General features: G+C 39.6%; 2 protein-coding genes across 3 annotated transcripts in view; one reads left to right on the top strand and one right to left on the bottom strand.

The window, feature by feature from the left end:
- Positions 1-12606, bottom strand: part of LOC135080768 (dynamin) — a 28855-nt gene extending 16249 nt beyond the window's left edge. The window contains exons 1-7 of the mRNA XM_063975495.1: positions 12230-12606; positions 8767-8840; positions 7590-7739; positions 2357-2560; positions 1616-1808; positions 934-1143; positions 160-367 (exon numbers count right to left, since the gene is read on the bottom strand). Coding sequence (XP_063831565.1) covers positions 160-367; positions 934-1143; positions 1616-1808; positions 2357-2560; positions 7590-7739; positions 8767-8840; positions 12230-12393 — 1203 coding nt within the window. The 5' untranslated portion in view covers positions 12394-12606. The remainder of the gene's footprint in view (positions 1-159; positions 368-933; positions 1144-1615; positions 1809-2356; positions 2561-7589; positions 7740-8766; positions 8841-12229) is intronic.
- A 1599-nt stretch (positions 12607-14205) lies between these two features.
- On the top strand, positions 14206-23822 carry LOC135080754 (protein PRRC2A-like). 2 transcript variants are annotated; one of them, XM_063975479.1, is made up of 11 exons: positions 14206-14400; positions 14805-14966; positions 15842-15987; positions 16344-16404; positions 16811-16985; positions 17254-17384; positions 18280-18506; positions 18737-19726; positions 19836-23169; positions 23248-23389; positions 23479-23822. In XM_063975479.1, exons 2-11 carry the CDS (start codon positions 14853-14855, stop codon positions 23805-23807), a joined length of 5649 nt encoding a protein of 1882 aa, XP_063831549.1. In that variant the 5' UTR covers positions 14206-14400; positions 14805-14852; the 3' UTR covers positions 23808-23822. The 2 variants fall into 2 exon arrangements, with proteins under 2 accessions (XP_063831549.1, XP_063831552.1); XM_063975482.1 differs by having other exon boundaries at positions 14773-14966.
- Positions 23823-23966: the final 144 nt, after the last annotated feature.

Here is a 23966-nt window from a genome sequence, read left to right as displayed (position 1 = left end):
GGTGGCTCGCTACTGTTTGTTATTCAAAAGTTTTGATAGACATTACACTATCGATATACGCACGCATGTACACGTACACACACACGTAAAGCTCACTCGCCTTCGTGAGTTGCAAGAACTTATTGATCCTAAAAGAAAATATGGTAGAAAAATGCATACCCTAATACCGTGGATGTTTCTGATAGCGAACGCGATCTCCCTACGCAGTTCTTTCTCGTCAAACTCCATCTTGACAATCTCGAAGGGGAACCGTTCGTGGAAGAGCCGGTTGATCTTGGCACCGCCCGACAGTTCGTTGGTGTTGATCTGAGCAGAACCAGAGCCTTCGATGGTGCGCTCAAAGTCTGTCTGTAGCTGTTGAATCATCCTGAAAGAAAGATACCACTACCTAAGCTACGTGAACACAGTTTCTGTCCTTAAAATTACACAGATTGTTGAAAGCAAAGCATCAGCGTATTATTATAATACAGGGAAAAATTATAATTGGCCCTGGATCACTCTATATAAGTTATAAAGTTTTTCCCTTTTAAGGTAATTTTTGTTAATAAACAAATCATTCGGAGATTGTCCTATGATTGTTACTTACATGAAGGTGTGACCAGGCATTGACTAAAATGAATGAATGAACTAACTGGAAACTATGAGTAATTGGTAGTAGCTGCTTCTGCAGCTTGTCGCGCAGCCCGGGCAGCGTGTCGCGGATGTGGTTAGTGAGCTGCTGATTCATACGCGCTGCAAGGAACCGGTCGTGAACTAATGAATGAAACACAACTCACTGCAGCATAGCCTTGGTCTTGTAGGAGGGATCGTCGTGCTTATACTGCTCGACGTCTTTCTCGAGCGCTAACTGTTGCTTCTGCAGCTTGTCGCGCAGCCCGGGCAGCGTGTCGCTGAGGCAGCCGGTCATGAACGAATGAATGGGACACAACTCACTGCAGCATGGCCTTGGTCTTGATGGACGGATCGTCGGGCCGGAAGTGCTTGTACTGCTCGACGTCCTTCTCGAGTGCTAACAGCTGCTTCTGTAGCTTGTCGCGCAGCCCGGGCAGCGTGTCGCGGATGTGGTTGGTGAGCTGTTGGTTCAACACGCGCTGGAGATATGGCGTGCCCAACCGGTCGGCTATGTGTCGGTATGATGGGTGGCTGGAGAAAGAAAATACATTTTAGAAAACTCAATATCACACAAGACTTTGACAAAATAAGTAATAAATGGTGAAGAAGGCATGTTTCTTTTGTGTAAAGGAAGAAATGCTATTATTGGAGTTGGCTCCATAATACAAAAAAATCTAAATAATGCATCTGTGACATTTTAACTTGAAGTACTTTGTGCACAAATGTAGGTCATATGCTAAACATCTCGTTCAAAACGGCTTGTCAATATAATAGCGACGAGATTGTACACCGATAAAATGTATATAAAAATTGCCTTCAACTAGACCATCTCTGATTAAGTTATTATGTAAATGTGTTTTTGTTATCACTTAATTAAAAACTATTTATTAATTTTCACACACAAATATTTCAGATTTCTGTGATAAGCAGATAAGATAGTCAGTCACCATTCACAGTCACCCATTAAAAATCAATTAATTTAATTAACAAAATAAATGTATACCTGAGGAAAAATTTCCTCTCGGCGGCGAGAGCAGCGGAGATATCCTTGCGTCCATCGATGTCTTTCTGGGAGCGGTTGACCACGCCGATGTATCCACGCCGAAGCGGCAGCAGTTTATTTTCGAGCACGTCGCGGGCGTCCGTGCCTTCGTCCATCAAATCCAGCTTGGTGATCACACCGATTGTGCGAAGACCTGGCGATAAGAACGTCTTTTAGTCCTACCGATTCATCTTAATAATTCATTAGCTGCCTCACTTTCTGAGATGTAACGTAAGAATAACTGTCACTCAAGGAAAGAGTTGCTGTGGATGAATTACGTATTTTTTTTACACCTATACTAATAGTCGTATTTACTGAGAAGCATAGAAGTCATCTCAAGTTTTACCAAAACTGAAGCCTAAAATTATTTAAGCAGATACCCTTTTCCATAACCGAAAATGTATGTTAGTTTGTTTTTTATATCTAGTACTAGCTGACCCGGCGAACTTTGTTCCGCCTTAATGGCAATAAATAAGCAGACTTTTTTTTAATTTCGAACGGGATAAAAAGTATCCTATGTCCTTCTCCTGGCTCTAAACTACCTCCCTGACAATTTTCAGCTAAATCGGTTCAGCCGTTCTTGAGTTATAAGTGGAGTAACTAACACGACTTTCTTTTATATATGTATAAGATTGTCACTGTTTTGTTGATTGTAGACATTAATCAATATAGAAAACTAGTGCCATACTGTTATCTACTCACCTTGTGGGTCGACTTCTTTGGCAAGTTTCAGGGCATCGCTGTTAGCTAAATCAGTGTTGGCGGGCGTGACCGCGAGAATAAGGCAGGACTCGCGGCGGATGAACTGGAAGATCATGGCTTTGATCTGCTGCTCGATGTCCACCGGCTGATCTCCGATGGGCACTTTTGTCAAGCCCGGCAAGTCGATCAACGTCAGGTTCAATACTGAAAATAAATGTTAAATTAACACCTTGTTTTATACTTTAAGGGTGGATTCGACCAAACAAGAGTAAATATTAATCTCAGAATAAATCGTCAGTTTTGACATATATCCCGTACTGAAACTGTCAATTTGCCGTGCCAGTTATACCAGGAGTTATTCTCGGATAAAAGTTTGGTTGAATCAGGCTTTAATGTCACATAACACGGGGCAGATATGTACGTACTATCCTATTCAAATCACGTCAGTATGCTTCTCTTTTGACACTTATTTGAAAATCTTGCCTAAAATAAACCTTATTACTTTAGCATAAGGTTCATACAATGTAGAACCTTCAATTACAATTCCGATTCGGACGAATGGAACAATGTTAGAAAAAATCTAGAGCAAGTACTTTATTATTAATTTTCAACTTATTTTAGCCTTAAGAAATACTGTTTTAATTTATAAAAGTTGCTTTCCTCAATACATGAACAAGTGAAACTGATATTATGTCTTCCTGGGCTACTAATTGGCTAACAAAGTGTTGGTATTCAATTACTTCGTATAATATTAAACAGTGTGAGTCACGTTAAAGTGTACATATGAAAATAGATGAAACTAGACCTATTTTTATCGACAAAAAAGAGGTCAAAAAATGTTTGAGTTTTTTTTTATATAATTTTTTTTCTTCCACTTAGGGGAGAGTTCGGTATATTGTACCGCCGGGTAAATTGTACCACCCTCATATTTCGTAAAGTGTTTATTGAATGTCTGTAATTGCAACACTCAGCGATACACAACTAAAATCAATTAATATCGGCCATGTGGTTTTTGCCGTGACAACAAACACGTGTGTTTTATTTTGAAAAGTATTTTTTCATTGTTTTCAAGTAACTTTTGACAATACATGTATAGATTGTAATTTTGTTAAATTTTATCACAGGGTGTTTCTAATATATTATTTAGAAGCGTAAATTAGTGTGGATTACAATTATTTGAAACATTTTTCGGTATTTATAAGTTATATTTTTTACCGATTTTTTAAAAGCACTATCACCTAGTCGGCTAAATTGTACCACATCAAGTTGTATGGAACTTTACCAAAGGATTTTGAAATTTTTTTTAGTAAATCATATTTTGAAGTTATAATAGCGTAGTTATGTTTGACTAACAATTAATGAAAGCAAAAGACTGGCAAAGTAGATTAGGTACAAGTGTGCGTTACGATAATTGGAATTACAAAACTTGTACTCAAAATCGTGATAACGTGTAAAACAATATCGATTGTCTATGTTATTAACTACTGTTCCTCTTCGTTTCCTAATTTGTTAAGAATGTATCGTATAATATTTTGCCATAGTTTTTTTTAAAGGCTTGAAATTTATTGAAATCCAATTTAGTAACCCTGTGGTACAAATTATCGAACCGGTTGGCTAAATTGGACCGAAGCTCTGAACTCGTAGTTTGTTGATTTGTGCTAAATATACAACAATCATGTTAATTAATACTTATGAAATAGTAAGTTGAATAATGTATCTTTTATTATATACCATGGAAATTAGCAAAAACAAAAGAAAACTATGTGTAAAATGGGATTGAAAAAAACTGGTCCAAATTAGCGGACTCTCCCTTACTTATTGTAAAGAAAACGTAATAACTTTTAAACTAAGCGGTATATCCTGATAAAATAAAAACAGTAATAATGCTAAATAACAGGCGATACTAAAAAAATACACAAAAAATGCCAAAAAATAATAAAAAATGATACTTTTTGAAAATAATCTGCTTTTAAATTCGCGTTTTTTTGGTTATTTGATAAATTTCTCCAAAAAATGCCCCTATAACCGGTGGTTTTTATTACTTTGTATTATTCTCTATCGTATTACCTTCGTAAAACCAAAAACCGCATGTCTCTATCCCTATCACAACGTTTTGCAATGATCGAATCTCTCCAAATATTCCTTAGGAACATTGCGAAATGCATATGAAATCATCTATGCTTTAAAACAGAAATGTTTGGACAATGTGCAATAAACTATTGTAAATAAATAACATTATAACAATGTGTTTGTTTGCATCAATGCTTATTCTCGCTAGGTTTTATTGCAGTGATGATAACATAGATTTTGCATAAATAGGAGCAACTCAAGTTGATAATTGATACTTTGATATTTACTAATCATTGTCAACAAAAATGGTCTTTGTTATTATTGAAGAAAGGTCGTAAATTACATTCACGTTTATCATGTAGGTTTACTCGTAATCGGTAAAATATTTTTAACGTATTGCGTGAATCATGCAAGATAAGATAAAGCGAGATTTATGTCACTAGACGCGCCAATTTGTTGAGGCATTTATCTCTCGGCGCGTCTAGCTTTGTCACCTAATGATATAGTATTGCACACTTTCCACAAATAATAATCCATCATTAATTTTAGATAGAGGGTTCTTAAGACATAACTATTTAAGGTACAATGATAACTAGAGTGATTACTAGCAATTATCGATTTGTACAAATTTGTAAGGACGACAGCACTTAGAGGTAGTCAAGGATCAAATAAAACATCTTCAACTCAATTACGATTGGACTAAAATGGAAATTATTTGACCTTTCTAAATTAAAGAGTATTACGGCCGAATACTGAAACGCCATTTAAATATTTGACGGCTTCTCAAATAGTTAAGCAGCTCCTAAACTTACATTTCGCATACTCAAAACAATATCTGAGCAGTTCTCAATTTTTAAGCACCTCTCAAATTAAGTTGCACTCAAACGCCACTTAAATGAATTTTCGCATACTGAAACGCCATTCAACGCTAAGCATTACTCAAACAACTGTCAAATCGTCTTAAGCAGCTGTTAAATTTGAGAGTGCTTGCGCGGTATCTTAAATCCTATTCTTATACCTAAATCGACCTAAATAGTGGTAAATAATGTGTGTCATCGTTATCATTTCTTTCGAGCCTTGAGGAAATACCTAGATCTAATCGCAGGAACGCAATAATGCTGAACGCTATTGAAAAATATTATTATAATGACATGCAATTCCGAGCGAGGTTCCGCGTCTCTAAAGAAACGGTGTTGTGTCTGGATTCATAATTTGGAAGCTCTTTGAAACCCCTCACCAAACGCCATACAACCAGTGGACCAAATACTTATTATAACCCTACTGTTCTACGCAACGGGAAGTTATGAACGTGTACTAGGTGATATCTTCCACATCGAACAGCCAACTGTGCATCGTATAGTGCACAAAGTAACAACCAAAATAGCTGCTATGAAATCGCTTTACATAAACATGCTTATTTCTGAGGAATAATATGGGGACATCGCATAGTAGCATTTCCAAGAGTTGTTGATTTGTCAATTTGATGCTCTGTCAACAATGATAAATGTCAATTGTGGTTACGTTTCGGTCCACGATCGCCACTTAATAGATTTCAACAATAAAAAGTATCACCTTTAAAATTATTTTTTTAATTAAATAAAAATGCAAGCATTAATTTTTTTATATGTTAAAACGAGATTTATGTATAATAGAAACTAAAAATAAACTGTTGTATGTTAAGTTGATTGAGTAATATTTCCATAAAAGACAATACATAACCAAACGATGCTGCGTGTAATGGATAAAAAACGTAAAGTTATCATTTGTGTAAATGAAAACATACTTTTTTTTGGTAAATGTTGCCATTATGTAAACATTTGAGAGCTGCTTAGCTGATCACGGCTTCAAATCCGTTGAGTGGCGTTTGAGAATACCATTTAAAATTGAAGGATACTTAAATTTAGGAGCCCGTCAGCTGAGTGACAGATTTGAGTAGTGTTTCAGTATTCGGCCGTTATTGTATCAATCAAGAGAAAAATGAGGTCTTAGTTAATGGTCCCATATTGTCCATTTGAAGAAATAATAGACAACAGAATTCTTATTTCGATATATCCGTCTGTGCCCAGAGGTTAAATGAAAATAACGGCATTATTATTTCCAATTAACCAACTATTGTCTTAATCTAAAGTGCTTGCAGTTGTTAATTAAATTGACTCATTATTCGATGGCCTTACGGAGGAAAACCGTCATATGTCATGCTACAAGTCGAGTGCATGATAGATAACTAAATGCCCATTAAATATAACCATTTAAAAACATAATAGGTGTGACATTGCACATTGAGTCATTGACTTATTCCTTAAAAGAATTACATACAGACGGACATGTAATTAGAGGTCATGTTCTACAAACTACATATTATTCTGTAATACATTAGGCGCCATATTGCGGCTTCCATCAATACAAAGTGTGTAAGCACAAAGTTATGTTCACAATGTGATGGGGCGCTAAAATATAAATGTTGACATAAAAATGTGGTACGCATCCCTTCCCCTTCCTCCTATGACATCACTATATTGGACTAACGCTTTGAATGTGAGGAGAAACGTAGACAGCGAGAATAAATAATCCTACCCTACCCTTACCACTAAATCCCTATCAGTTAAACACCCCTAAATTAACTAAGCTGTCTCTGTGCCGCAATACGTCCGTTGCCGGCGCCTACTGTCACACAGGAAGTCATTTGCCGAGTCGCTATCGCATCGGTATACTATCGGGTATATTGTTTTCATTTCCGTGCATGATTGCCATGAGTTGACACCAATTCTCGATATAAAAGTACAGATATAATTGCATAGGTTTTGTACTTCTGCAGACCAGTAGTCCAAGAGTCAAAATAGCTATGGTACAAAAATTGCGGGAGTTGGATCTTATTTGCTAAAAAGAGTACAAAGTGGACCCTTGGAAATATCTGACATGGACAGGTGGATGGCACATTGCAGCATTGGCGTGGTCACTGGAATTTGTGGAATTCGATTCCCAGTCGGGTCAGTTTAGAGAAGTATAGTTTCTATATTAACTCGCGTTGAGGTGTGCACTGTGCAGGCTGAGGACCCCGGCAAAATGACGTGGCGCTCGGTGACTCACAACACGAGGACGTCCTTCCTCACTTCTAATGATATCTGGCGCATTTTCATACGTACTCATATCGTGTCATACTAACCATTAGGCGAGTAGACGCGCAAGTTGATGGGCACCGGGGAAATGCCTTTGTTCGAGCCGGTGATGCGATCCGTCTCCGCTTCGATCTCCTGGCGCACTTCATTGAAGTCCACGAACTTCTTGCCCTTGCAATGCAGGAACTCGGCGTATTCTACAGAATTTCAATAAACATTATTATTTTACTAAATATCTAGAAGATACTACACTATATTTACTAAAATGCCTTTAAAAACCCCGCATTTAAATAGGCAGTAGGTACCTTCTTAGTTTTTTTATGGCTCATGTAACGTGAATTTTCCGCTATGCAATGCAAGATTACGTAAGTCATTATACTGATTAATCATTGCTTAAAATGATACAAAACAAAGTATAAACGCATCCACATAAATCATCATTACATTATAGTTAAAAGGAGTAACCTTTGATTAGTACTGATGCCAATATTGATTTATGTATATGCAGCAACATTTATAATCTTGTTAAAGCGTTAATATAGGAGAGTATTCTGTAGTTGAGGGCCAGTGAACTTTGTTTTCGTGGCTGTTAAATTGATTACCAAATACTTATTTAATTTTTTTTTTTTAATGTAATTATGCACAAAATATCAAATAACACTGTTGCTACTATACAATTTCACGCATTTTAGTCTTAATTGGAATGCTATTTAGGTACACAGCATGAAAAAACAACTGTTTGATAGGTATCTTATTGAGGGGCCATTGGGGGAAGACTTAACTCACTAGCAATCAATCAGCATTTTAGTATATGACTTACACCTTTTTGAATATCCTAATTACTAGCTCAATCATTTGTTTTAATAACAGCAGGACAATTAGCTGTTTTGTCATTCAGTGAGTGCTTGAAGGTTAATAACCAGCAATTAGTTCCATGCAAAACTACCTCGCATCCACTGACCAACAATGTAACTATATGAGACAGTAAACTACACTGTACTGTTATAAGATCATTTTACATTTTAATATTGTTCCACCTGGTGAACATGAATAACTAATTAGGAAGTAAAAATAATTGTGAAACATAATTATAAGAATCATTAAGATCTTATTCATTTTTGATGGTGTTTTTCGTTTTGATTTGTTTTATGAATAAATGTTTACTCAAAAGTTGTAAGAACTTTCTTATTCCAAATTAATACTTAGAATTATCAATAAACATACCTGCATTTGCATGTATCAGCTGTAGAATCAGGGGGCGACGCGTCACTATACCAGAACCACGAGGTAAGAAGTCTCTGCAATAAAGACATAGGTCATAAAGAAACCATCTTTATAGAACACTAAAGAATAGCAGAATAAAAATACCTATTAGGGTAATGGTAGAGAAGACATTATGACTCTTCCTAAATTACAGGTTTCATTTCGAATAAAGCATGGGAATAATAAAATTATTCTGCTAAAGGACATTTATAACTAAAAATATTTTTCTTCAAGTAAAATATAATACGGAATCTGAAATTACAAGTAATTGTGGCATTACTATTTTTCCTTAACTACTAGGATTAACTTACTTTATGATTATGGAGACTTAAAAAACTCAGTTTTGATTGAACAAGAGATGCATTCAAAAAAATATTTTATTATATTATAAAGTAGTGGTTGGCAGTTAATATCAGCAAAAAATATTTCTTATCTATTAGCAATCATACATAATCCTTGAATTTAAGCCTCTTGATGTCAGACAAATTACACACCATAATGACTACCACTTGATGAGTCACACTGGTCTTATATTGATCACATTTTATATCTACATAAGCATAATTTACACAAGTGTAAGCTATAACATTTTTGTTTCAATTCAAACATTTAAATATAACGTAGAAATTCAGTTGCCCTATGCATTACGTCACAGAATTTGATCCTAACAAATTAGTTAAGTAATTTCTTTTTATTTAAGGATTTTGATTCCTAGGTAGGTACATATTATTTTTAATCAATAGTGGAGTTTTAGTTTTTACCAAAATCAGTCATCACGACTTCCCTCTTGTATATTTGTTATTATTATAGCTTCATATTTGGCCCGCCAAACACTAGAAAATTATCTACCTTGAATAAATCACACAATAAACAGATAAATACACTCATACCAATAAATATTATATTATCAACTTTTATCTGGGTATATATCTTAAAAATACCTTTTCTATTTGATATCTACAATAAATTCCAATTTATATTTATTTTCTTTAATTTTGTGCAAGAAAACTTTACTTTGATTTTGGTTGTCAATTCATCTTGTGACGAAATGCATTTATGAAAATATTATGTTGTATGATAATCATAAAGGAAATACATGAATGAACACAATGAAATGAGAGTACCTACACTGGTTCCTAACAATAAGATAACAAATATGATAGTAATACAAACCAGGTCACTCCATTGGATTGAAGATAAAGTATCAAAGATGCCATATCCAATCTCTTACAGCTCAAATCGACAGCGATTGAATTATAACAAAATGAAAAAAATTGTGTATTTTGGTATGTTGACTATTGATTTCAAAATTATCTATGTACATTATCTAGAAAGGATTGATTTTCACTCAGAAGATAGTAAATGTACAATAATTAATGTAGGTATTGACCTACACAGGTGATTCATGCATGTATACAATAAATACAACATTTTCTTTTTACTTAGGGGATATTGTTAGTTTATTTTCCAATTTCATTAGAAATGTTATCATCATCACACTAATGGTAAAGGAACCTACCTAAATAAAATTACTTAGCTTGTTCACTAGCCCCAGACCTCTGACCAGGCCAAACTAATACACACAATAGGATTTCACTACTACACCAAGGAAGTAATTGTACCTAATCATATTCTTTGTTTGATGATAATACAATATTTTTTACTAGAAAGTTACCACTTTGTAAAACATTACCACAAGTGTATCTGAATAATTAAACTCGCCAATTACTTGTAGACTCACCTGCCTACAAAATTTTCTAATACCGAACTCTTTCCAGCGGACTGACCACCCACAACTGCAATTTGTGGAAGATCCAAAGACATGTGCACGCCCATTTGCACAAAGGCATCTTGTAATTTGTTTACAATTGGGATCAATTGCTGCATTCCAAAATTCCCAGCCATTTTTACTAAGTAACATTAATTTTAACTCAAATCACTAAAACACTTGCTCATCATCAATTCATCATCGATAAACTAATTTATTTTTCAATATGGTGGTGGGTGGTTACGTCGCGTTCCAATTCTGACGGGCAGCGCGATGTCAAACTCAAACTGTCAAAAAGAGCTATCATGTATAGAGATGGGTAGTGGGTAAAAACCCATTTCACCCGATTGGGTTAAAACTGGGTGATTTGGGTAAAAACCCGGTTTTTACCCATTATCACCCATTCTGGTGGGTGAAAACAAAAATAGCGTTTTTTTAAAGTGAGAAGTGGTATTTGTTGCTAAGGGGGCGTTCTAGTGTTACGTAATGCAATCTGGGGGGAGAGGAGGTCTTGAAAAACGTTACAATGCGTTACAGTGGCGGAAGGGCGGTTCGATTTCAAGTTTTTAAGCAGAAGTACTTTGTAGTTGGTGTTGTTATTTGTAACTTTATACCGTAATGTCATCAAAGAGAGAGTTTGGCATCTTTGGCATCCCCCCCCTCCATGTCCTTGCCATGATCACAAATTATTGTGTTCCTACTAAATTTCGAGTGTGCGCACACCTGTCACAAATCTAGCCGAAGACCCAAGAGCTAGATTGATCCGACACTATACCGAAGATATCCCGGACGTCAGTCTGTACGAGATTAGAATGGCTCTCAAACAGCTAAAGAACAACAAGGCACCGGGTGATGATGGAATCACGGCTGAGCTTTTGAATCAATAAACCTAAATGAGAAAAATTCGATAAAAATAAAGAAAAGATACCAATTGAAATAATTATAAAATTATTTGTTTTCACCCGGTGTAAACACCCACGGGTGGAATGAAACGGGTTTTTATTGGGTTTTTACCCTCATGTGGGTTTTTACCCGGGTGGAAACCCATCTCTAATCATGTAGCGCTGTACAGCGCTTAGAGCAAAATACCACATTTCAGTTGTAAGTGGTTTTAAGGGTTAACAAATAAATTTTTTATATTTCGATATCTTCGAAAATAGTATAGTATGTATGTATAACAGTAACAAATAATCAATTAAAGTCATTCACATTTTAAAGTACATAACCAATCAATAACATTAGACATGCGCACTAAATCTAGGCCAGTATACAAAAATAATATTATGTTTCACGAATCGTTTTTAAAGCTTAAAGAAGTAACAGAATTAGAAAGTCTTCAAATAATTTGTAAAATCTCAAATGAATTCAAAACTACTATAAATATTCCATAAAAAATACCTACAACCGAAACATATTACATTATTGGAATTAAAAATTGTTAATTAATATTAAGGGAGACTTTCCTCTCTTTAAATTTGATACCTAATCATTTTTTTATCTCACTTATCGATCTTTTTGTTACAACTTATAACATAAATTATATACTTGGGTAATTATGGATATAAATAATATAGGGTACTGATACTTGTTTTCACTAATGTAGCAACAAATTATGATTAAATGAAAATTTTATTTGATATAAAATAGACTACGTACCTGCCCACAAAATTTTCTAACACTGAACTTTTACCAGCCGATTGTCCACCTACAACTGCTATTTGTGGCAAGTCCAACTGCATATGCACACCAAGTTGTGTAAAAGCATCTTGTAGCTTATTCACAATTGGAATCAATTGTTCCATTCCTAAATTCCCCGACATGGCTGCCGGTTTTCTCAGGCACTCCTCGTTCTATGAGCTTCTCCGCAGAACTTCGCCTACTGATTTTTCGTTCATCAATATGATCCCAACGGGTATAAAGCGCATGCGTATGCATTAGAAGAGATCGACCGTTATTGCCATCTCTACGAGAAAAATCATTGAATTTCCTGGCTTGCTTGTATTTTCACTGCCACCATCCATGCAATAAGTTCTAGGTAGGTAGGTTTAGGTAGGATGATTTAGCTCGGGTAGGTATTATTTTACACAGTTGTATGCCAACTGAAGCAAATATTGCACCACGCACGGAAACACGAAATAGTAGACATATTAATAAATAGTTAGATATCGTAAAAAAAAAAGAGATAAATGTTATCTAATTGTTAATTTGTTACGAGGTATTAGTACTATACATTACCTATCACAGCATGATGATTTCGTGCCATAATTATTATGCAATGTAAAACATGTCTGATTAATTAGTGTAGTATTGCATAATTATTATTATTCTATTTATATTATAATAATATTAAGCTAACATTAGACCTCTTCCACCCCTTTGGCCAGAGAAGGTGTGGAAAAAAGGCTAAATGATGATTATGCTTTATATTATGTTATTATACTACATTAAAAAGAATATTCGCTATAGGTAGGTACCTATAGCGAATATTAGGATACTTGCGTAAGTAGTAAGTAAGGTAAGTATACGTTCGTATGTCATAAAGTTTTGAAACACGTACAGAAAATATTTTGAACAACATTTCACTATCTTAATAGGAGGAAAGAGGAGAATATAATTTTCTATACCGGAATCTATTTTTACCTACAGACTATATAATTTGGACCCATCTACGGACGGGTCGGACGGAATTCAATTTCCAATAACAAACAAATTACTAATGATCATAAAACTTATAAATATCATTGGACATTTTACACTGCGCCATTTCCATTTAATCCCAAATTAAGCAAACATTATCAAATGCAATGTGAATATTAAATTTATAGCGGGAATCGAACCCGTGACGTCTAGCATGATAGTAGTCCCTTACAAACCACTATCAATAAACAGCCGTCCAATATGTAAAATTCATTAACCCATTGTTCGAATCATGCAAGCCATGCTATAGGAATGGCGAACGGCAAAATGTTGGCGGAAAGTTAGTTCATGAGTCCTCCTGAGTCCGTTAATGACAAAAAATGTCTAAGTAATAGAAGAAGAGGTCCCACTTTCTGGGACACATTTAATTTATATTTATTTATTTTTTAAATTTTGGTCTCAGCTGGCCCTTTTGTAGAATTAGCCCCCCATATGTCAAAAAATCAAAGTCAAAAAACTGTCATTTGTCAAAGACAATAATATTAATTTTTTTTGAACACAACTGCGCAAAGATAATTGAAAGATAAACGCTCATTGATCCATTCTTTTGAAATCATTACATTTTCCAAAGACATTGAAAATCTTTGTAGACACCTTTGTATGGAATACAGAATTTTGGCTTGAAATTATACCCACTCACATAAACAAGCGGCCATTACAAAAAGTTAAGTGCGCGTTGAACAAGTTTAATTTATTCACATTAAAATAGGAAAACGACATTTTAAACCACTGTTCAATGCGCGTGTTTTTTTTTTTGTTAACGCCAAAGATGTTTCTTGAACAAGATAAATTCAAAAATGTTGATAAAAAAATCGTAAATCCGCGGCTGCGGTTTTAGACAAAAATGTTCATGGACCAACCTTTTTTGATTCAAAATAGCATTATATCATCTATGTCAATTTTAAGGTTTTTCCGATAGAGGGCGCTGTGACGCGTCTTTGGTCTTTGTGACGTCACGCTATTGATTGAAAAGGAAGGAGATCGTCTTTTGGAGACGCCATCTTAAAATAAAGTGATATAAGTTTTTGGTAGCGTAGAGTATAGTTAAAATCTAAAGTAATCTTTGTTAGGGTATTAGCATTTGAGCTTAAATAATTTATATATTGTAATACCGAGAATAACGGACCAAGGTAGATATCTATTTTGCTTTTGTTTGCGATCTATCTCCAAAAATTAGTTTGTTTTTACCGTTCTTCTACTTCTATCTTGTCAGTACCGTTATTCTGTGCTAGATTTTGGTTACTTCTGAAATCTAAATGTGAATAATATACACCAGTGAATGAAAAACATAAGTCATCGATCCAGCGTACGGATGTAACACGTCAATAAAGCTCTGAGGGCAGGGCTCCTATTTGTCCCTGTGCTGTGAAAGTGATTTGTGATACAGTGATCGGTGCTTACTTTGACCTCATAACTGCTGAATTGTGGTTGATAAAACGTAGTAACGAATTACAATTTGTGTAGAAGATTCCGTAGTTGTTTGCATTACGTGATTATTACAGTTTGAAGTGAAGTGTCGCTGCCCTGGTTGCAGTTGGTGGTTGGTGCGAGGGTGACCTCCTGATGGTGTGTACATCGCAGCATGTCTGCACTCTCGACGCCGGGCGGCGGAGGCACTACGGCGCAGACGAAGCCGACGTCCGGCAAGCAAAAATATCAAAAGTTGGATATCAATAGCTTGTACTGCGCCAATAGAGTGAGTAGTTTTTGGACCAGCCCAGTATTTATTTTGAATTCAATTTGTTGTTTCATTACTATGAGCTATGATGATCCCATTCCACAAACATCTACAGTCCTGTGCTACTGTGGTTATAGGAAATGCATCTAATTATAGTTTTGCAAGAAATTGATTAACAATAATAAACAAAGAAAACTCTCAATTAGCATTCATCCATGACAAACATTGAGGATTCTAGCTGTTCTTATGAAATGCAGCAATGCTAAACTACATTCAACAATATAAAATTACTGTTACAGTTGAATGCACTGACCTTCAGGTTAGAGCCTAATGCCTATATTCATGTAATGTGACCTTGTTCAACCTGTAGGAAGCTGTGAGTTGAAACTTACTTCTTACAAAGTTTCCTTTATTACTAGCTTTCTTAGAATTATGTGACTTTGACTACAGTTAAAATAAATCCATTCTTGGAAAGAAAGAAAGCATAATATTATCAGAAACAATATTATCTATGTTGGAGGGTCATTGACCAACTTTCCTGATGTCATTGTTGTCTCTGTGCCAGATGTTACTTTGTATTTAAACTACCTATCATGAAATTATTACAATAGATCTGGCATTTACTTAAAAATAAAAGAAAAGAACCTATTGACTTAAATAAAAAGTAGGATATGTGTTGATATTTTACATTTCACATTAGCATAAAACAATTTTTGGGAGGACTGCCTAGCAGGGCTATGGAGAGTAATGTTTTTATGTAATGTAACCCAAAATAAAGTATTTACAAATATTAGGTTTTTACATAACAAATCTCTAAAACATTGATGTTTATAATATAAAATAAAAATATTTGTATATTTTGAAAATGATATTTAATATTATTGTATTTTCAGAACGAGAACTCTGAACCGTCCTCAGTAAAATCTCAACTAAGCCGCAAACATGGAATGCAAAGCCTTGGAAAAGTACCTTCGGCTAGACGCCCACCAGCTAATTTGCCTTCTTTAAAAACTGAAACTGGTCAAGATCCAAACGCTAAGTAAGAAATTGATATTATTTTAGTAGTGCATGAATTTTTAAATCTTAGCATTGATTGAATTGCAAAGATTCTCATATTCCTGTGATCTGGTCTATGAGATCCAGAGTAACCCTATTGTTGTGTTAACTATGTCAATGTATTAAATGTTTTTTGAACTCACAAAGAAAGTAAGATGAACAAATAGATGTTACTGAGTTTGTTGTAGTGATCACACAACATCTTGTGTAGTGAATAAATTACTCATCTTTTCTTATTGTTTCTAAAGGTTAAGTAGTCTATAGAGATTAGATTTAATTCTTTTTTATCCAGAATTATTTGTATTCAGCCTCTCAAATGTAAAACTTATTATATTTCAGCTCTATTTCTGCTGCTACGACAACTGTATCTACACCAGCAACATGCTCTTCTCAAACTATAGTAAGTAGTGCATAATAAATAGATTTCTTATGCATATTTTCACCATCATCCCTAATTTTAAAGTGACCCCTATGGCAACAAATAACAGGAATTTTGTTTATATAGGGGTCACTTAAAAATTTTGTGTGAAAAATGCATGCAAATGAATGTGAAAAAGCTATATGAGTTGCCAATAATATGCTACGAGAAGGATTAATATTTTGTACTGCCAATGGTAGAATCTCGTACTTAAGACTTAAGTTCACATGATCATTTGATTATGTAAACTGTCCTATGTATTATGTAAAATCTCTTCCATTTGAACTTGGCCCAAAATTTTCATTATACAACAGTTTACGTAACATTGTATACCCTTCACTCACATTTTTCAAAAATATGGTACTAATGAAATGCTATTAATTTGCAGACTACAACATCGAACAGCGGTGTTCTTGCGGGCACGGGCCCAGGCGGATGGGTGGCGCTGCCGCCGCCCTCGTCGCCACACTTCCGCACAGAGTTCCCCTCCCTGGAGGCTTCGGCTCAACCTTCACATCGCTCTTCAGAACACTCAGTACCTCAGCCACAACTCAGACCACAAAGTAAGAACTTACACAGTATGAAAATATAGCATGTTATAAGTTTTTATTGAATTGCAGACATACGGATTTATTCAGACAAGATTTATAAGTGACAACACTTGTCCATGACCATTATGCAGGCCACATCCTGTTTAGTGCTGACACTTGTTCTCGAGAACTGCTTGCATATTTATGATACTATGACCTGGATGCATTGAAACAACTTTCAGTAGCTATCTTAAACCTAAGTCAGGGCATATGCACTCATAGATTTGTGTTTGTTTCGCAGCGGAAGGCAGTTGGACGTGCGGTGGCACGGCCGGCGTTCGCCAAGAAACTACATCCTCACCCGCCGCCGCGCCCGCCTCGACGCCTGCCGCACAACAAACACCCGCCTTCCGTGCAATTCTGCCATCCTTCGTAAGTAGCCACAGCTCTTTATTATAGGCATCAAATTGAACATCAAAAACAAAACTTTTTTGCCCAGTAACTTGAAAAGACTGGATGCAATTAAAATGAACAGAACTAAATAATGTAACATTTTGATTTATTAGTGTAACAATATTTTCTCTTTCACATCCAAGGCCATACAACATGTAATTACAACATTTATAATAAATGTTTATTTTTAATTTCAACACTTTCTACACGAATGAAGATAAATTACGAATTGTTAAACAAGGCTGCGGCCTTCTGGTCTGGTGGTTCGCATAAATTGCGTACCACTTCTTGCGATCTTTACCACTAGCTGCAGTAACGAGCTAGAGTGTATTTCTTTCAGTGGTGTCTAACTTGAAGCAATATGATGCGACAATAGCCGAACAGTGAAAGTTAGACTGGCCGACTCGTGATCCAAAGAATGCGGGTTCGAACCCCTTGCCGCTTGACTATTGTGGTGAACCCATGACACAAGCATATTTAGCTTAGTACGAGCAATGAGGGCTATCGTTTTAGCGCTCACCAGTTAGCGCCACTGTAGAGTAAGGTCCTGTCACTTGCTAGTAGCGAAGACAGGGGCGCCAACTTGTGAGCGCTAAAGTGGTAGGAGGACTATCGCATTTGCACTCATCAAGATGGCGCCACTGTAGAGTAAGGTCCTGTCAATCGCCAGGGGTGCCAACTTTTAAGTATAAAAACGATAGCCCCCATTAACGGTACTAAAAGTAATTTGTGCATTAATAAATAATAATAAATAAATCTTTGGACAATTTCACACAGCGCCAGCTAGCCCCAAAGTAAGCAACTCAATGCTTGTGTTATGGGTGCTAGCTTAACGGATATACTACTTATATAATTATAACTTTCTATTTAACAGCTGATGAAAGGTAGCAACGGTAGCGGGCTCGGGCTGGGCACGCTGGGCACGCTGCGCGACGGGCGCGCGGGCGGCGGCGGCGGGCGCGCGGCCCGGCCTCCGCCCGCCACGCCGCGCGCCGTCGAGGTGCTCACGGCGCGCCCCATCCTGCGCGACGAGCAGATCTCCTCGCTCGACAACATCTCCCGCGACGCCGGCTGGGCGCAAAACGACGACATTGATTACGAGTGAGTTTCAGTTCGAGTGGACTATGACTGGTGACCGATCGAACGAGTGGATGTGATCTTTTACTGTTTTTCGTGATACTCAACTCTTTTGTTAAACGACGTTGACGGCAACGCGCGACGATGTGAGACGAGACGCGGGTGATACGGCACCGTCGCGCGCTGGTGTCCAACGTCGACGCTGACGCCGAGCGAGCGCGCGGTTTTAAAAAACGAACTTTTTTGAATTTCAGTCAAAAATTGGACTTCTCCGACGGGGAGTCGTCTGCGCCGAGCAAGAGTTCGAATAAAAATAATAACCGGGCCAGTATTGAACCTGAACGCGTGGACGCGAAAGGTCTGGAGCAGGGCGACGAGGACCAGATTTGGGCGGAGCGCCGGCAGAAGCATAAAAATGACATGGTCCAGATCGCGGCCCGCGGGCGCCAGCGCAAGGAGGAAGAGCAGCGGCGGCAGATGCGGGACTCCGCCGCGCCGCCGCCCAAGGACCGCGAGCTCGACGCGCGCGACAAGGAGCGCTCCGACAACCGCGACAGGGAGCGCCCCGACAACCGCGACCGGGAGCGCCCCGACAACCGCGACCGCGACCGCATGGACGCCCGGGACAAGGAGCGCGGCGACGTTCGCGACAACAGGGACCTCAGGGACAAGGATGTCCGCTCGGATAACAGGGAACGCGATCGCATGGACAACAGGGACCGGTTCGATAACAGAGATCGCGACCGCGACGGCAGGGACAGGGAACGGGACCGCGACCGTGACAGGATGGACAATAGAGACAGAGGAGGTCGCATGGATAACAGAGATCGTCAAGAGAGCGGCAAAGACAGAATGGACAACCGCGACAGAGATCGTAATGATAATAGAGAACGTATGGATAGCGATAGATTCGACAGAGACAGAGAGCGCGGGGACAGAGACCGAGATCGCGATCGCGACCGTATGGATAGAGATAGAAACGATCGCGATAGAGATCGCGACCGCGACTTCCGAGATAGGGACCGGGATTATGGCCGCGATCGTGATCAAGCCAATCCGGGTTTCTCAAAAACTTTCCAAGCAAATATTCCGCCTAGATTTTTGAAGCAGCAGCAAAACCGGCAACAAGAAGATCAACACAAAGGTTGGGCGTTCGCATCGAAGCCGGCTCCCAGGCGGCAGGATCCGCCTCCCTACAATGCGCCTCGTCACGCCGCACACAACGGCCGTAGATCTTATTCCAGGTAAGTAAACAGACTTTCCAGGTATTAACTTGACCATTTATCATTCCAATCCTATGCTAATCTTTATACTAATGGAATGTTACAATGATAAACTATTCTTTTTTTACAGAGATTATTCAGATCGTGAAGACGACTTCCGAAGAGAAAAAGATGGACCTGGACCGCAATGGCGATCTGAAATGCAAGATTATGACAGGTCCGGGAGAGATTTGGACAGATCCAATTCTAAAGACTCGTATAAAGACTACGAGTACAAGGACAGGCGAAACGAGTCAGACAGAAAGTCAGTTGACTCCAGTAGCACTATTGAAAATTGCAGTAGAACAGCTGCTGACAAGTTGACCGAAGTATTTGAACGAAAGAGTATTGGGCTTACCGAGTCATTTGGATCTTCAGATTCGTCATCCCAAGCGCCAATCTCCGAAAGGCGCAGTACGCCGCCCTCGAACTTATCTCAACGCGAGTCATCGGAAAGAGACTTCGGTAAAACTTCTTGGGCTGAAGTATCTCAAGATGAATCGTCGAGTAATTACACAGCTTTGAAGGTAGAAAAAGTTGCATCACCGAAAGATATCGACCAGAATGTCAAAGAGCCTGTAGCAATAGAACCTGAAATTGACAATAAGGTGACTGTTTCACAACCGCAGCAACCAGCGCTTCCGCCGCATGCAGCGCCCGCGCCGCAGCCCGTCAGTACTCCGACTCCTGTAATGCAACCAAACCAACCCCCCAAATACAATAATCACCCTCCTAGTGGACAAAATTTCAGCCATCCACCACAGCTATCTCAAGGTATTGCTTTTGGAAATAACCAGCCCCAACCTATTCCTTCTATTACTCAATCTCAACCTTCTTTCTCTGATAACACTCAATCTATTTCTAAACCTATAAATCAAGCACTTCCTAAGCCTAATGAAAATCTCATATCTCCCCAACCACAAAAGCAACCATCTGACGTAGCTCTGACTGTTAACAAGCCAATGTTTTCCTCTCAAAAATCTGAGAAGGAACTTTCAGAGTCCGAATCTATAGCATCTAAGTCTAGTACTGATCCGACCGGATTAATAGGAGTAAAGGGTAATGAAACACTCTCAGTAGAATCTCTTCATGGTAGCATGGATTCTCAAAAGCGATCAGGTGACGACAAGAGGAATGAAAGATTCGGTAATGAACAACTGAACAAAATGCCTCTAAAGGAACCTGTAGAGCGCAAGTCTAGTGGATCTGGATCTGAAAAGAAGGGAAGGGGATACGGTAGTGGCGGATATGCCGTTTACAACAGGGGTTGGGGACCGAGAGAATCTCGCGGGCGGCGATCACATCGTAGCTCTCGATCTAACAACAGAGCCAGTGAATCTGATGGCTCCACTGATGGTGCTCCAAACTCCGACCGAAAAGAGAGACGTAGAGCGCCTCGAAGTCCTCGCGGGCCTAAAAAGAGTGATAGGCCAGAGGATATGAACCGTCCGCCTCAGTCTGATCAGGCTCCATCGATGTCGGATGGAATGGAAAACAGAGAACCTTTTGCGCCTCGAGGGCAGCCTTCACGACGCGGCCGAGGAGGTTTCCAGGGTGCGTCACGCCCGCCGGCACCCGCTAAGAGAGTGACTGGTTATGGACCGCCAAACACTAAAAGTCCATTCAGTCAAGCTAATAGAGCTGTAAAAGATGATGAAGGTATTAAAGACAATCTGCAGGTGGACGATAAAGGTAAAAATAATAACAAACCACGTGCCGGCTCGTCGACTGGTAGAGGGCGTGACCGTCGACCCAAAGGTGCCGGGCCCCTTAGTGGTGAAGATGAGAATTGGGAGACTACGTCAGAACATTCCGAAGGTGGTGGCAACAATGGCCGTCGTCGATCTATTGGTGGCAGGCAGTCGGGTCAATCTCAGAAGAATCAAGGTCGAAACCAAAATTCTGGTAATCGTCAAAATAATACCCGCAACTTGCAACAAGGCAACAAGAAAGATGCGACAGGTGATAAAAGTACTGATATTACAGAGGCTATGTCTGATATGAAGCTATCATCGAATGTCAAGAAAGAAGACGAAGTTGTGGATGATGGTTTCCAAGAAGTGAGAAACAAGAAGAACTCGAAAGATGCAAGAGGTCCACAGTCAAAGGAGGAAAATCCACAAACTGCCAAACAGCCAAGATCTCATTCTAACCAAGGTGGCGGTCGCAACGGTTCATCCACACGAAACTCTAGTGATAAATCCAATTCTCGTAATTCAGCACCAACGGCCAGCAAAACGGGATCACAATATGACCGATCTCGTCAGAACAATCTTGCGCCCCGTTTTGTCAAACAAAGGCAAAAGCAAATGGGTATCGTATCGGGATTCGGTCCCGACACCGGAGCGGCACCGCCTCCGCCTCCCGTCAATGCATGGGATAAGCCTATATCGCAGACTTTGCGAGGCAATGTGGAAGAACAGCCACTAGAAGTGGTCGAAAATAAGTCTGCACAGTCCAGTCAACGTAGCACTCCGGCAGATATTGTGCCTGAAGTGAAACCAGTTCAGCCGGCGACCACTTGTACTATCGTCGCTGACAAAGCCGGCGTCTTAGACGGGACCACGCCTCCAGTAGAAACTATTATATTTGAGAATACTAACTATAAGACTGCCCCACCGGCCGAGGCCTTAAAACAAAAATATCAACCCAGCGCTACCACTGCCAAACCGCAAGGAGAAGAGATCCCTGCGGAAATGGAGGCTCGTCCTCTACCTTTCAACGGAGACGTCAGACCACGGCCCAGGTCGATTCAGGAGTTGATCGGTGATAATCCTCGTCCCGCCGCAGACGGGGACGGTGCTCTAGGCATTCAGATGACATTCGATACTTCGCAAAAAGCGGAAGACTCCTCTGACATGAAGCTCGACTTCGCTTTCGATTCGGATCTCGGTCAACTCACCGAGGATAAGTCTGCCAAGACGCTCGGCCTGCCGCGCGGCGTGCACATGAGCACATCGAACACAATTTCCCCATTGGCGGCGGATCTCAATTTAAAAATCGCCAGCGTGAAGAAAGTTTGGGAAATGCCCGCCGTGGCCGAGGGCGCCGAGGAGTTGCAGTTCGCCGGTTTCGAGGAGAACAACACCGAGACGGGTGCTCCCCCGAACGTGTGCAAGGTGAAGCCGACGCAGCAGCTGCAGTCGCCGCCGCCGCAGCACTACAACCACGTGGGCTACCAGGGCGGCTACGGCGGCTTGTCGGTGCCGTCGCCGCCCGCCGTGCTGTTCAACTCGTCGCAGCAGCTTCTGGGCTCGTCCCAGCAACTGCAACAGCAGGGCAGTCTGTATGGTGCTTTTCTGGATCAAAGTCGTGGACAGTTCGGAGGATTCCCTGGCACCCCATACGGTGCCGGATCGGCTGCTCCATATAACTATCAGCCACCTCCAGACATGTTCCAAAGCCTTCCGAGCCAGTACAGAATGGTAAGTTCATGTTCATGTCCTATTTAGTTTTTTCTATTAAATTAAAAGACAGTGGTATAATCATTTCTTCATTTCTAGGCGGCAGCAGCTGGTGGGGGTGCAGCATTCGGTCAATCCGGGCAGCTCGGGAACAGCCCTAGTACTGTTCTCATCTCAAGCACTTCCAACTCCCTCATGTCCGCCACTGTCAAGCCCTCGACCCAACAAATAGGCGCTATTGGTAAGCTTTTTCAATTGTTTTAATCAATCAGTTTTTTTTTTATTTGAAACAAAATACTATTAAAAAATATCTCCCAATTCCCAAAACAGGCAGCAAAGGCGGCGGCGTTGGCGGAGTCGGTGGCGTGGGAGGCGTTAACACGTACCAGCAGCAGTACCTCGGCTATTCCGGGCCGGTGGGCGAGGCGCCCTACTCGCTGCCCGGCCTGCTCCCGCGGCCCGCGCCCCCTGCCAGCTCGTACTACTCGCCCTACCAGCCGCCCGCGGCGCCCGCGCCGACCTATCCGCTGCAGTTCACGCAACCCGCGCAGTCGGGAGCCTTCGGGTCCCAGTTCCTGTCGTCGCAGCTGCAAGTCGCGGCCGCCGTGCAGCAGATGCAGGTACATATACTATATTTTACTGTTAATACCAGTCAGTAGCAGTACCTTGACTAGGTCGAAGCATACTCGCTGCCCGGCCCCTTGCACCCCCCGCTAGCTCGTACTACTCGCCCTACCAGCCGCCCGCGGCGCCCGCGCCGACCTATCCGCTGCAGTTCACGCAGCCCGCGCAGTCGGGAGCCTTCGGGTCCCAGTTTC

The sequence above is a fragment of the Ostrinia nubilalis genome, chromosome 2 (genome assembly GCF_963855985.1).
Source record: "Ostrinia nubilalis chromosome 2, ilOstNubi1.1, whole genome shotgun sequence".
Classification (NCBI taxonomy): domain Eukaryota; kingdom Metazoa; phylum Arthropoda; class Insecta; order Lepidoptera; family Crambidae; genus Ostrinia; species Ostrinia nubilalis.
This window is presented reverse-complemented; position numbering and strand designations above follow the sequence as displayed.

What these genes read in the sequence shown, in the direction of transcription:
- LOC135080754 (XM_063975479.1), top strand. Translation starts at nt 14,853, where the DNA reads ATGTCTGCACTCTCGACGCCGGGCGGCGGAGGCACTACGGCGCAGACG. An exon ending in GGCCGTAGATCTTATTCCAG is followed by an intron (nt 19,727 to 19,835) that starts GTAAGTAAACAG and finishes CTTTTTTTACAG; the next exon opens with AGATTATTCAGATCGTGAAG. An exon ending in TTCCGAGCCAGTACAGAATG is followed by an intron (nt 23,170 to 23,247) that starts GTAAGTTCATGT and finishes CTTCATTTCTAG; the next exon opens with GCGGCAGCAGCTGGTGGGGG.